Raw genomic sequence first — 14,115 nt, 5'->3', positions numbered from 1 at the left:
TGTTCCAGTGGGCGAAACGGACAGTAGACAAGAGAACTATGTGAAAGAAACAGTATGTGAGATGCGAAGAAATAGAAAAAAACAAAAGCAAGAAAAGACAACAGGAAATATGTGTGGGAAGGGGTATGACGTTTTATACTGGGTGATCAGCAAAGCAACTCTGAGAAGGTGACGGGGTTGAGGATGGGAGCATTCCCACTCAACGTGAACAAGATGAGCAAGTGCAAAGGCCAGGAGGTAGGAAAGTGCCTGGTGGGCCTGGAAATTGGCAAAGTGGGTGGAGTGGAGAGAAGGTGTGTCAGCCTGGGGTGGTTGTGGGCGTCAGACTCCAGTGCTGTGATGCGAAATTTGGGCTTATTGTTGGAGGGAAATGGAAGGCTTGGGAGGGCTCTGAGCAGGAGGTGATGTGACTTTGTTAAAATGAGGAAAGTCAGAGGGAGACAGAGACAGGGACAGAAAATCAGAAACAGATCCAAACTGAGGCAGACATAGAGCGAGCTGGGCAGAGACCAAGAAGTGGCAAAACAGACACATTGAGAAACAGAGATTCAGAGGGGTCAATATAGACACAGACAGAGAGTGCACAGAGCAGGTCTGACAGCTGGTGATGTGAGTCACTTCCCCTCTGTGGGCCTCAGATTCCCCGCCTAGGACTTCCTAATGAATTCCTTCCTTTCCTGAGCTTTGTGGAGACTGGGAGATGGTCAGAGACAGAGGTGCACATCAGAAATCCAGAAGTGACCATCACCTTGTCTTCCTCGACCTGAGTCACTTGTACTGGTCCCTTGGGCTCTGGTGGAGAGGCGGAAGTGCAAGGTCCAATTCCACCTCATTCCCCTATACTCTGCTAGGCATCCTCTGTATCCCCAGGCAAGCAGGCTAAACCCCACCCATCACAGAGTTCCTCACACCCTCCTTCTCCCCCTCCCCGTCATCCATCTCACCAGTTATATATACCCAACGTTCTCCAGTCCCCTCTTAGTTCAGCCCGCTTCCCAGTTACGCTTCTGGTTAAGCACCGCCCAGCTACCCAGACCCAAAGCCGCTAACCTGATAAGCCGCACCCCTCCCAGCACCTGTCCCACTCACCTGCGCTCATCTCGCCCCGCCAGCAGGAGAGCGCGCCGAAGCGCACGGCGTGGAAGAACACCGACTTCGCCGGCTGCCCGGGGCTCACGCCGATGCACACGGCGGGCAGCTCGGAGCCTGGCCCGGTCAGCAGTGAGAACACCGGCAGAGGCGTGGGTAGCGGGAAGAGCACCTGCTGCGGGCCGCTCGGGAAGGGGCGGACTCAGAGGAGGTTTGGGGCGGGGCCTGTGAGGGGCGGGGCCTTGGAAGAGAGTCGGCCTGGGGCTCCCGAAGGATTTCCGGAGCCCTCAGTCTTGGGAGGTGCCACCTAGAAACTTGAGGGGCTGAGGCTTCAGAGGGCTTAGAAGTTGAGGGGTGTGGTCTCAGAGTGGGCGTGGCTTCCACTAGGGGGCGTGCCGCCTTGGTGACAGCAAGGCCGGGCCCCCCAGGGGGCGTGGCCTCCGAGGCACCAAAGTCTTAGAGGCTCCAAGAACCTGAATAGGGTCTCCTAAGAGACCTGGCGGGGCACAGGGCCTGAAGAAGAATTAGGCCCGGGGCGAAGGGCGGGGCTTAAAGAACCGGAGGGCCTCAGAAGGAGGAGCCTCCAGGAGAGCAGGCTCTTGGGGAGATTGGGAAGAGACCTCGGGTGGAAGCCGGACTTCAAAGAGCTCTCAGCAGAAGAGTGGAAGGCCCCCGCCACAGAACCTGACAAAGTCCCCAGTGCTTACAGGCCCCCTATCCGGACCAGCAGGAACTTCTTCACGGGCTGCTACCACTGAAGCAGGACCACGGATGTCTCCAATGCCCCACACAGGAACGGGCCCCCGGAGCTAGCGCCCTCCGCTGTGGAGGTGGGGAAGGATGGGTTAGGGTCAATCCTGTCTCCCCTGCCCCGCGCCCCCAAAGGCCACACATCTTTCCCCGGGCTCTGGACACCCTGCCTTAATTCTGCAACCCTCTTCAGTGGCTACAGTCCAAGTCATGCCCCTGGCCCCGCTCCCCTCTGAATATCCACGAGATTCTCGCTCACCCACACAGCACGCCTGGCAGCCTTTGGTATCCTGGATCTTAGTGGAGACCATGTTCTTTCTGCAGAAGAAGGTAGGCATGAGTGTGTGGTGGGTGGGGGGTAGGGGCAGGAATCAGATATTAGCGGGGTCTGTGGTTCCACAGGGGTCTCGTACCTTGCTAGTAGCCGGTGGGGACTGATGTGAGCAATGGGGCTTCCTGCTCTGGTCTCTTTCCGTTCCAGCAGGCCCAGGATCTTATGAGAATACAGGTGTGGGGTCTTTCCTGCAGGGTGTGTGTATTTAGAGGAAGCAGGAATTTATAGGGTACTGCACAATCCCAGCTTTCCCCATCCCTTCCCTAGGCCCCATCCCTTTGAAACGTCCAAGCCTTTAAATCTCAAGCACCTGTATATGTTCATTTCTCACTTAACATATTTTAAATGCCCACAGGAGGCCAGGCAGTGTGCTTGTTTCTGGTGAACAATGGTGCCTAAAATAAGTACGTTCCTAACCCTAGTGGTGCCTGTAGTCACATGAGAAACTATGGACACTTAACCAGTCTGCTGAAGTTACACATATTACAAAAGTTTAAGAAGAAACATACCTAGAGATTCTGTAAAAGTTTCTCATAACACATGTGATATTAATGAGCTCACAAATCCTATCTGGCTTGGTGTTTCCTCACAAATGAGAAATTCTTTACACAAAGCGTTTGTAAAACAATGACACAAAATTTTAACATACAGCTCGGTCACTCTAGTTTAGTACAGTGTGGGATAAGGACTGTCATATGACCATCAAAGAAATGTAAAGACTAACTCACTGTAGGTATGACCTCAAAACTGACTTGAGACGTGGCAGTATTGTGAGCCCCATTGTACAGATGGGGAAACAGAGGCTTGGGAAGCCAAAGTATCTTGCCCCAAGTCCTAAATTGAAAAGGTGGCTGGGATTTGAATTGTGGGCTCTGTGGAAGGGGATCCTAAGTGTTTTTTTCAGCTGTGCCCAGCTAGCTCCCACACCCTGAGCATTGACTCCTTAAGCTCTGACCCCCCACCCCAACCCATCCCTACCAACAGACAGCCAGACCTGAGAGAGACATGAGGACATTGTTGATGGAGAACACCCAGGTAGTCCGGCTAGAAGAGAGCTGCAGACGATGGAGGAGACAGCTCCTGTAAGACTCCAGCACCTCCCAATTCCAGCCTCCCACCCTTGGCTCACCCGCGGTGCTGCCTGGCCCTCACCATCTCCAGCGTGGCCCCCTGATCATTTCGGTTCAGAATGAAAATGCCTTCCTCAGCTCCCAGGTGTAAGTGCTGGTCTTGGGGAACAGATAAGAAGATGCTGGGACCTGCCTCATCATCGAGGACCTCCCAGGCCCCCTCATCTGACCCCAAACACGGGTACTCTGTTCCCAGCCCTGACCCTCAATTCTCTACTTGCCTCCAACACTGACATTTCCAGTCCCTGTTTTCCCAAATCTGAACTCAAACCCTGACCTGTTCCCTGGAGCCGGTCTCATTCTCCCCAGCCTCTGACCTCCCCCGTTCTGCTGGTTCTTCCATCTCTGACCCACAAATCCTGACCCTCTGTCTCCTCAATTCTGACCTCAACACTAAACATGCCTCCCGTAATAGCCCTCTAAATTCTATCCCCCCTTCTCACCAGTCTGCTCCCTAAATGCTACTCCTATCTCAACACTGATCCTCAAATTCAGATGCCCTGACGTATAGCTTTTTCTGTCCAGTGTGACAGAAAGTAAATTCTTATACTGTTTCCTTAACGTTTACCCTTCACTGACCTTGTCTCCACATCTTTGATCCCCAAATACTTTCCCTTTCGGCTACATTCTAATCCCTAAAACTCCTGACCCCAAAATGCTGATCTTCGCCTCTCTGCCACTAACCTCCAACTGAGGTAAATGGGGTCCATCTGTCCCTAGGCTTGTACCCCAAACGCTGGCCTTTCTGCCTTATCTGACACTCCTGGCCTCCAAACTCTAATTTTTCTGGTTTTCACTCTCAAACTCACCTTCACTCTACCCATCTTTGATCCTTAAACCCCAACTGTCACCCCTGGCTCTGCCCCCAACACAGCTCGGCCACTCCAACCCCATTAAGACCCTCCCCTTGTCCCTGCATCTGCACCTCCATTAAGGACCCTCCCCATCCCCATCACATACTCTGAGACACTCCTGAATGCTCACATATGTTGGAGGGGTGTGTCGAAGCCGCCGTGCTGTGGATCCGGAGAGGGCAGCCATTGAACAACTTTAGGAGAAGGGCACAACACTGGGGGGGCCATAGGGGCAGAGCAGCAGCCCATCCAGCAGAAGAGAGGAGGGGACAGGAAGGTGCCCTGGTTAAGACTCTGGAGAGCCAAGGTTCATATCCTGCCTCTGCCTCCTCAAAGGTTTATGACCTTCGAAAGCTACTTACCCCGCTGTGCCTCAGTTTCCCCATTTTGAAATGGGGGACAGTGTCTAACTCTGTGCTATCTATCTCCATCTGTGAAGGCATATATCATGTAAAGACATGAGGTCAGTGTCTGGCACAGAGGAGTTGCTCAACAAATGTCACCTGTCATCATTATTAGTCTTCGGCCCCGCAACCCCAACCAGGCATTCCCAGCCCCGATCAGCGGTGTGAGTCCTCAGCACAGCTGGCCTCACCTTTCTCTTCATCTTTTCCTTCATGGGGGGCAAGAGCGGGGGCTGGTCAGGCTCCCGGAGGGTTGGGTTCCAGAGTGAAGGTTCTGAGATGGGGTGGGGAAAATCAGCCCCCAAAGCACCCTGTGCCCTGCCCAACCCCCACCTCTGCCCACCTCCTACCCCCAGCCTGCATTGTTACCTGCATGAGCGGTTAGGTGGGGGCTTCGGGTGGCTGCGGGAGGCTGGGGTGTGCGGGGAGGGGTGGCCCACTGGCACAGCGGACCAGTACCCCTGGGCTCAGCTGCCCCTCATCCGCAGTCCCCCAAGGACCCTCGTCAGATGGAGAACGGAACTTGGGCTTTGGAAACAGAGAGGGAGAGTGGGGAAATACATCAGATGATCTCCGAGAGAGGGCACCCTGCAGACTGCCCCTGCCAGAACTGATGCTGCATCCTGGGTCTGACCCTCCCCAAAATATCCGACCACCACTCCAGCCTTCCCATCTAACCGCCCCCCCCAACATCATCAACATACTCTGGCAACTAAAGGGTGAATCCTGGGTACAGCAGGAGTTTCCAAGGAAAAGCTACTCATGAGAGTTCATCAGGCTAAATATTTTGAGTCCCACACCTAGGTTCAGGGATGCCACTTCCAGATCCCAGTGGGATCATCATGATGGTCGTCCAGGACTTCAAGAGACCTAGTGTCCTAGACTCCAGCCCTGGAGAGCTCGGTATCCCAGCATCTGTGGACCCTGGCCTCCTGGCCCCAGTCCACCAGCTGTGGCCCAGGACTTAAATTTGGGGTGTAGAGGAGGAGGTATGTCTTCTGCGAGGGTCGGGATGTAACACACAGATGGGTTAAGTGGGGGAAGAGGGTTTTGGGAGCAAGAACTGGGGTGGGTTAGGGCTGGAAGTCTGAGCTCACGAGGGCCAGGATTTGACTCTGTCTGGGCTGGAGCTGAGGGTGAAAGGACTAATAACCATGACGATCATAGTAACAGCAACACTTGGATATCAGTGTTGACAGTGCATTAGGTCTCTGCATCATCACAGCCACCTAGTAACACAGGTCCTATGAGCTCCTGGGGGTCGGGTTCTCACTTGGTGCCGGGCACGCCGCATGGGAGCCTATTACAGATGAGATGTGTGGAATGGATCTCCCCCAGGCCTGGGTCTGAGGGAGATGGGGGCCTGGGTTGACTCCTGGGGTTGAAGTTGAGTTCTGGGCCTGAGGGTCTGGAGGGGGCAGAATTCCCAGGGGCTGAGGTTCAGTGTGAGTTTGGGTGAGAAGATGAAGAAAGATGAGGGCCAGTGGTTGAGGTTTATGGCTGCAGTTGAGGTCTGGTTGTTGGAGCAACATCTAGGAGGAGCTGGGGACTGGGATGTGGCAGGGGCTCCAGGGTTGAGTTGCGGTGAGGTTAGGGGTGAAGGGTTGGTGGGGAGGAACGTGGTGGCTGGTCTCTACCAAGAGAGATGTTGGGATTTCTTCCCTGCTGGTGATTGTTTCCGCACACAGTATGAGGACCAGCTTAGCTGAGACACCCACAGCTGGCCCTTCACTCCCACTTCAAATGCCTTATGCTTAGAACAAGCCCCTTAGTCCCCAAATCCCTCCTCCTAAGGCCGCTGGGGGAGAGGTGACCATGTGCTGTAGAAATAATGTCTGTGCTGTATCCCTGACGTTGTACTGGATCATTGAATTTGGGGGGGGGTGGTCAGTAGGCATCCAGGAATTCGGCCCTCCTCCCCTCACCACAGAAAACCAAGATGACAGCAGAGGCTAAAATCACGTTTATTGGGAGACACAGGCATGTCATGACCACTATATTGTGTCCACTGGGGAGGGGAGGGGGTGCAGAGACTGATTCCTAACACCCACTCTGAAACCCAGTGACTCATTCCTGGATATACAGGTTGCTTGGGGCAGTAGATCATCTGCTGGGCGTGTCTCCACTACCACAGGCCTGGGGAAGGAAGAGAAAAATCTGTTTACTCATTCATTTGTTAATTCATTCATTCCTTCATTCATACATTCATACATATATTCACAAAGAGTCTACAGAGGGTGTGCCAGCACAATGCTGGGCTTCAGCAGTGCGAGAGCAGGCAGGGCTCCTGCTGTCGAGGAGGTCAGTCTGGAGCAGCAGCCCAACATGAATCAGTGAATGACGTGAGTGCTGGGTACTAGGATGTGGCAGGGGCTCCAGGGTTGGGTTGGGGTGAGGTTAGGTGTGAAGGGTTGGTGGGGAGGAGAGTGGGGGCTGGTGTGGGAGGGTCAGGGTTAGGGTGAAGGTAGGTGTGGGTACTGAGTGTCCAGCCAGGGGTCACGGCTGAGTGGTGGAAGGAAACCAGGGGCTGAGGTTGGGGTCATGGATGGTGGGGCTGGGTGGGGTCTGAGGCGCTCTCTCACATGTCCACGTTGTCGTAGTCATCTTCGGACTCTGACAGGTTCCTCCTGAGGAGGGACAGGCATGAGCCTCGGGCGGTCTCCACACATATCCCAGTCCCCCTCCCACGCTGAGGGTCCCTGACCTAGGACTGCTGCTCTTGAAGCCTCCAGGGGGTTGTAAGCGAGCCTGTGGGATAGGAAAGAGTCAGCAGTGGCCCAGGGGTAGGGGAGGGCGGCGGGGCAGTGGGGAGGCATCTCACCCTGTCAGCTGTGGGTCTGGACTACATGCCTCTGAGCATCATGAACTCTATGTGCCGCCATGGGGGTCGGGGTGGGGTGGTATGCAGGTGACACACAGTGAGGTGGGAACATGGATTCGGGAATAGAAAGAATAGAACTGGGGTGGGGGAGTGGTCTGCAGCCAGGAACTTAGGACTGGAGCTGTCCCTTCAGGGGAGGGATCTTGGTTTACAGGGGTCTCATTTTGGGGTCAAGATTTGTGATCAGGGAGATGGGGGCTCAACATGGTTATAGAGTGTTTGTTTTTAGATTCCACTTGGGTATCTGGGATCAGAACAAGTTTTCTGAGGTCTCTGGGAGTCCTGGTGGTTATAGGAAATCTTATGGGGTCCGTGTGCAGAGCGGAGAGGTAGGGGTCCCTAGAATCATTTTGTAGATGAGGTTCTCTGGGGCCTCTTGTGGGATCAGATGGTAATGGGGGGCCTCTGAGGGTCTGTTTAGAAGTGAGGAGGGTCTCTGGGGTCTCTGGCAATCTGATGAGGGGGTTACAAGTGTCTCCAAAGCTTAAGGATTCTCTGCTGACGACAGCAGTCCGCATGTGTGATCCCCACAGAGCTGGATCGATGGGTGGATCAGATCCGCCGAGGGATGGCGGGGGGTAGCTGGGCAGAGCGGCAGCCGCATCAGGCCCACCGGCCTCCAGCAGCCCAGTCTGGAGCCCTCGGCTCTCCCGTAACCTCTGTGACCCCAGCTCTGTACCAAGCCCCCCATGGTCCCTGGCTTTTCTCCTTCTAAGAGAGTCAACAAGGGGACACCCCAGGCAGGGGAGCAGCCTGAGCAAAGGTGGGGACCGTCCAGTGCTTTTGTCATCCAAGCAAGGCCCACTCACCTCAGGCTCCTCATCTTCAATCTCGCCAACAGCTGCCCCCTTCCCTGGGTTCCTCAGTTTGTAAAGAAGCTCTAGGATCAGGCCTCTGTTTAGCCCAGGCTGGGACAACAGTCGGTGCTGGGGGTGGGAGGAGGAGGCGGTCAGCAGACAGAGGGCTGGGCTGCAGGGAGAGGGCTGGCACAGGGGCTTGAGAACCCATCTAAGGGAATCTGGCGGTGAAGGTGCCAATAGAGGAAGAAGGCGGGGAAGTCTGGGCAGCTGCCACCTGGGGGATTCTGAGGTGTCTGAAGGGATCAGACGAATTTAGAGAAGTTGGAGAATTCCAGAGGTGTCTCGGGTGTCCCCTGGAATTCCGGACAAGCCCCAGGAATGGGTCCTGAAGCCGTTGGCAACTTGTGAGGTTTTAGAACTCAGCATATCTTGGGGGAAAGGTCTGGGGTACAATTTGGAGGGTCTTGGAAGGCAGAGCCCTGGGGATTTCAGAGGGAGCAGGGACTTTGAAAGGGCCATAGGAGTTCTGTGGAATAAAATCATCAGTGTTCTAGGGAGCCTAGGGAGGCCCTGGGGGGTTCTCACAGGGGGTGAGTTTGGGAAGGCTGCTCAGGGAGGGGAGGTTTACACTGAGTATCTTGGTGGCACCAGGTCGTTTCTTGGCGCTCTTGGTGAGGGTGACTTTGACGAAGATGTGGAAGGCAGCCGACCTTGGGAAGAAAAAGGCAAGTACTGGGGGAGGGTACAGTTCAAGTGTTAGAGCGCATGCTTAGCATGCAGGAGGCCCTAGGTTCAACCCCCTCCTCTAAGAGTAAATAAATAAATAAATAACCCCCCCAAAAGGCAAGTTCTGGGATGAGGGGACCAGAGACCCTCCCTTCAGACCATCAGCCCTTACTCTGCCCTCTCTCCCCCGCCTTCCCATGACTCTCTCCTACCATTTGTCTTTTTCCTTTAGCCGAGGAGGCTGATAGCCACTCTTGGTCATGAGCAAGACAACTCTAGAAAGCAAGGACAGAACATGGGATTCAGACTTCTCAGTGGAGGTCAGATCTCACGATGTGACGGACCCCCGATGGCACTGAGGTCAGCAGAGAGCAGTGAGGGACAGGAGGAGAATGAGTGGTTGGTTTTACGATGCATAGGTCTCCACTTCCAGGGGATGCTGCTCATCAACTTACAGAGTTGCAGAGGTCTCAGGGGAGCCTCAAGACAGGACTCCCTGCACTGGGGGCTCCTGGTGTGGCGTGGAGAAATTGCATTCTTCGCTGAGGTTCTCGGGTTGGGCTCGAAGGGAGAGGGATCCCCTGTAGGGGTTCTTGATGTGGGGAAGCAGGCGAGGGGTGGTGTTCAGTGTCAGAGTCGCGTGGGATCTCTTGGACCAGGTGGACCTGCCACATCTGCCTACCTGAGAGTTTGAACGTCAAAGAGGGGTGGCCGTAGCTCGGCTAATTCCATGGCTGTGATGTGCAGGGACCAGATGTCACAGGGCTCGTTGTATCCCCCCTTCAGGGCCACGGCTGCCACTTCCGGAGCCATCCTAGGGGCAGAGACCCTCAGAGAGCCAGGCGTGACATTAGGAATGGGATAGGAGACTTCTAGGTAGGGGGTGGGGGAAAGGAGTGAGACAGGTACTGAACAGGAGAATGGGACACAGAGAGATTTGGATGCAGACACATAAAGAGGCAGGGAGACAGAAATAAAGACGGAGAGAGGTAAAGACAGAGAGTCAGAGATAGACTAGAAAACATAGACAGAGAGAGGCAAGGAGACAGGGAGAGCCACAGACTGAAACAGACAGAAAAGACAGCCACGGATATGTATGGAGAGACAGAGATCAGGACCAAAATCAACACAAACACTGAGAAAAACACGTGGAGGGGAGACATGCACAGAAAGACCTAGGGAAATGGAAAACTCAATGGAGAGCCACAGAGTACACAGAACGCTCAACAGAGAAAGGCAGAGGCAGGGCAAAAAGGCAGGATGCAGATTGCCAGAGATCCATGGTGGGGAAAGCCGCTGCCCACCACCACGAACCCCGCACCACCCCTGGCTGCCAGCCAGGCACCCCTCACCAGTAGTGTGTCCCAATGAAAGAGAGGCGTCGAGCCAGTGTGGCCCCGATCTGGGCCGATATACCAAAGTCAGCTGGAGGCAGAGGGAGAGACATACTGACCTAGGGTCCCTGTCCACTCTGGCTCCCAGCCAGTCCCCCTCCCCACCCCCACCAGCCACACTCACCCAGTCTGACCTCCCCAGGGTCGTTGATGGGGATGTTGGATCCCTGGGGAAGAGAGGGGGGATCAGAGGCTGTGAGAGACACCCCTCCCTCCTGCCAGCCCAACTCTGCCTCTGCTCCCTGGTCACACACTGCCTGAGCCCTCCAAATACCACTACAATCTCCCATAGGCCCCACCCTCCAAGGCTACTTTTCTGCCCCTAGATCACCTTGATGTCCCGGTGTATCTTCTTCTGTGAGTGTAGATAGGCCAGTCCCTGGGAAGGAGGATGGAGAGGGGGGCTGTGAGTGTTCTGGGGGTGTGAGCTGAGACCTGCCCCCACCCAAACCCACCAAGCATCGCCTCCCCCCACCCAAACCCACCAAGCATCGCCTCACCTGGAGCACTTCCCAGCAGACATAGCTGATCTGGAGCTCTGACAGGGGGCCTGTGACTGCAAAGGTCACCCCGGCATGGTGTCAGATGGGGACCAGGAAACCTGGCCCCAGGAGCCCCTGGCTGCCACCCACACCACTTACCACATGGGGAGGGGGTAACATGAGGGGACAAGGAATGGTCAGCAAAAGAGAGAGGCAGCGATACAGGGAACCAGAGGCCAGAGGGAGATAGATTCATTCAACCGACTACACATTTACTGTGTGCCAGGTGCCGAGGTAGGCAATGGGGACACAGCTGTGGACATAGAGACAGAGATCCCCACCCTCGTGGAGAGAATATTCCAGTGGGGGATACGGACAGTAGACAAGAGAAATAGGAGAAAGAAACAGTATGTGAGATGCGAATAAGTAGAAAAAACAAAAGCAAGAAAAGACAACAGGAAATACGTGTAGGAAGGGGTATGACGTTTCATACTGGGTGATCAGCGAAGGCAACTCTGAGAAGGTGACGGGGTTGAGGATGGGAGCATTCCCACTCAACGTGAACAAGATGAGCAAGTGCAAAGGCCCGGAGGTAGGAAAGTGCCTGGTGGGCCTGGAAATTGGCAAAGTGGGTGGAGTGGAGAGAAGGTGGGTCAGCCTGGGGTGGTTGTGGGCGTCAGACTCGTGGGCTGTGATGTGAAATTTGGGCTTATTGTTGGAGGGAAATGGAAGGCTTGGGAGGGCTCTGAGCAGGAGGTGATGTGACTTTGTTAAAATGAGGAAAGTCAGAGGGAGACAGAGACAGGGACAGAAAATCAGAAACAGATCCAAACTGAGGCAGACATAGAGCGAGCTGGGCAGAGACCAAGAAGTGGGAAAACAGACACATTGAGAAACAGAGATTCAGAGGGGACAATATAGACACAGACAGAGAGGGCACAGAGCAGGTCTGACAGCTGGTGATGTGAGTTACTTCCTCTCTGTGGGCCTCAGATTCCCCGCCTAGGACTTCCTAATGAAGTCCTTCCTTTCCTGAGCTTTGTGGAGACTGGGAGATGGTCAGAGACAGAGGTGCACATCAGTAATCCAGAAGTGATCAGAGACCTACCCCGCCCCCACCCTCAAATGCTCCAAGAGAGCGAAAAGCAGGCTGAGAGAATCAGAAATGCATTCACTGCTTAAATGAACATGTGGGCATGAAATGACAATTAGCCAGAAATGCAGAAATACTGAAATTTGTGAGTAGACCTTGGCGAGGAAAAGCAGACACAGAGGAAGATGGGGCGGGGGAAGGAGAAGTGGTCACTGCCTGCAGAAAGACTAGGGCTGGACTCTCAGGTCCTGGAGGACAGGGCTCAGGGCCTGCTCTGTCACATCCCCAGCATCATCCAGGTCAGGTCAGTCCCAGAGAAGGGGCTCATTGTGTGAAATATGGACCAGAAAGGCAGTCCCAGGAGACACAATGGCAGAGGGACAGAAGGGGTGGATTGGAGGAGCAGGGGCTCCTCTCACCTTGGTAGATACCCTGGAGAGAACCCGCCCCACAGAATTCCATGCAGATCCAGAGCCTCTGCAGCCTACAACAGTTCGAGAGCAATCACAATAGCAGTAATAAATCATTTGTAGGACAGCTCCTAGCCCACTGCCTTGTTCTAGTTCAACAAGAACTTCAGTGTAAGAGCTGCCATCTCTCTCTCGCCCACCAGAGTGAGACAGTCCCATTTCCATTTTACCGATGGGGAAGTTGAGGCTCAGAGAGGAAATAATATGTTCAAGGTCAACTGGAATCAAACCCAGGTCTTTGGGCTCCTAAGCCAGAGCACCTCTGCTGTTCCACTCTAATCTAGAAGACAGGGTAGAGACTTCACAGGCTGTGAAAGTTCGGAGGCGACAGAGGAGGCCAGGGTGCCAGGTATAGGGAACAGAAGTCATTATTGAGGTATCTGGGATATTAGTTTGAGGGTCAGGGAATTTAGGGGTTCATATTAAAGGAACAGATAGTGAAACCGGGGGACCCGATGAGTAGGAGTATGAAAGATTGGTTTTAGGGGACTTGGTTCAGGTTTGGTTACTACAAGGGATCCATTTTGGGGACCCCTTGTAAGAAATGGGAGTTCTGGATTGGAGATTAGATTTGGGGATCCTTTGGTCAGAGAAGTGGGCCTTTGACTTGGAGATCAAGTTAGGGGTGCCCCAGTTAAAAATGAGGATCCATGATTGAGGTCAGGGTAGGGGGTACCCTCGTCAGGAATGGGAGTTCGGGGGTAGGGGCTGGGCTGGGTCCCAGGGCAGGTCTTAAGCTCATCACCAGAGATAACTCCCATGGTAGGCCACGACGTTGGCATGCCGACAAGTTTTCAAGATGAGGATTTCCTTCTGAAGTGTAGAAACATCATCATCTGCAAGGAGGGGCCGGAGAGAAAAGGCCGCTGCAGGGAAGGGGTCTGGGAGAGATCCCAGTGTCCCAGGAGGTGGGGGTGTGGGGAAGGCACTCCTGGGTTCTCTCCTCACCAGGCTGCATCTTCACCATCTTCAGTGCCACCAGGTCCCCCGTCACCTTGTCTCGAGCCTTATAAAGGGGAAGTTGGCAGTCAGGCAGGCTCCATTCGCCTGAGCTCTCCTCAGCATCCTTGAACCAAAGCCAAGGACTGGGACCCTATTGCATCCCCTTCCCTTCTTGGGCCTCACCCCAAAGATCTCTGGTCTGAGGGTGATGGAGAAGGAGGGGATTCCTCACCTTGAAGACTTCCCCATAGGTGCCGCCGCCCAGCCGTTGCAGCAGGTCATAGTGGTCCCGGGGATCCCTATTAAAGATGTCGGGGTCCGCAAGGTCCATTCCTGGGGGCCGGAGCTGGGCCTGTGCCCAGGGGCCAGCAGGGCCTCAGGGCTCGGAGTGCTGGCACCTCCCTCCCTCCCCACAGGCCCTGCACCCGTCTTGCCTCCACTGGCTGTGGCCTTCCCCCTCCCCACTCTGGCTTCCTGCCCCAGCAGGCTTGTGTGGCCGGCTCCGCCCCCTGTCCCCTGGGCCCTGAAAGCCTGTGAGAGGCAGCTTGCCTTGGGACCCAGGGGACCCCCCTCCACCTCCAGGGCCGTGGGCTGAATGTAAACCAGATGCAAACTATCTTAATTATGACCTGGGGTGGGGGGGTGCCCTAACACTCCCTCCCTCGTTCTGGGTGGCAGCTAAAAACTGTAGCTGAACCTCTGCTGAGTGCTTGAGACTTTGGCCACAACCGGTAGATGGCAGGTCTGCACGGGGATGACCATGCAG

At 54.8% G+C, this 14,115-nt stretch overlaps 1 protein-coding gene across 1 annotated transcript; it reads right to left on the bottom strand.

Moving 5' to 3' along the window:
• Positions 1–745: 745 nt before the first annotated feature.
• On the bottom strand, positions 746–13,799 carry LOC135320981 (mitogen-activated protein kinase kinase kinase kinase 1-like; the record flags this gene model as incomplete). Its single annotated transcript, XM_064484203.1, is given in 27 exon segments — positions 746–792; positions 1,090–1,274; positions 1,797–1,911; positions 2,099–2,157; positions 2,253–2,361; positions 3,168–3,228; positions 3,326–3,402; positions 4,288–4,372; positions 4,753–4,835; positions 4,931–4,991; positions 4,994–5,132; positions 7,144–7,188; positions 7,266–7,309; positions 7,383–7,441; positions 7,946–8,024; positions 8,252–8,368; positions 8,871–8,952; positions 9,181–9,243; positions 9,651–9,782; positions 10,321–10,393; positions 10,487–10,529; positions 10,694–10,741; positions 10,863–10,918; positions 12,357–12,421; positions 13,153–13,243; positions 13,356–13,413; positions 13,582–13,799. Coding segments are annotated over 27 exon segments (2,175 nt in total), but the record flags the coding sequence as incomplete, so codon positions are not given.
• Positions 13,800–14,115: the final 316 nt, after the last annotated feature.

The sequence above is a fragment of the Camelus dromedarius genome, unplaced genomic scaffold, assembly GCF_036321535.1.
Source record: "Camelus dromedarius isolate mCamDro1 unplaced genomic scaffold, mCamDro1.pat HAP1_SCAFFOLD_45, whole genome shotgun sequence".
NCBI classification, from domain to species: domain Eukaryota; kingdom Metazoa; phylum Chordata; class Mammalia; order Artiodactyla; family Camelidae; genus Camelus; species Camelus dromedarius.
The sequence above is the reverse complement of the archived record's forward strand: the minus strand, read 5'-3'. Positions and strand labels throughout refer to the sequence as shown.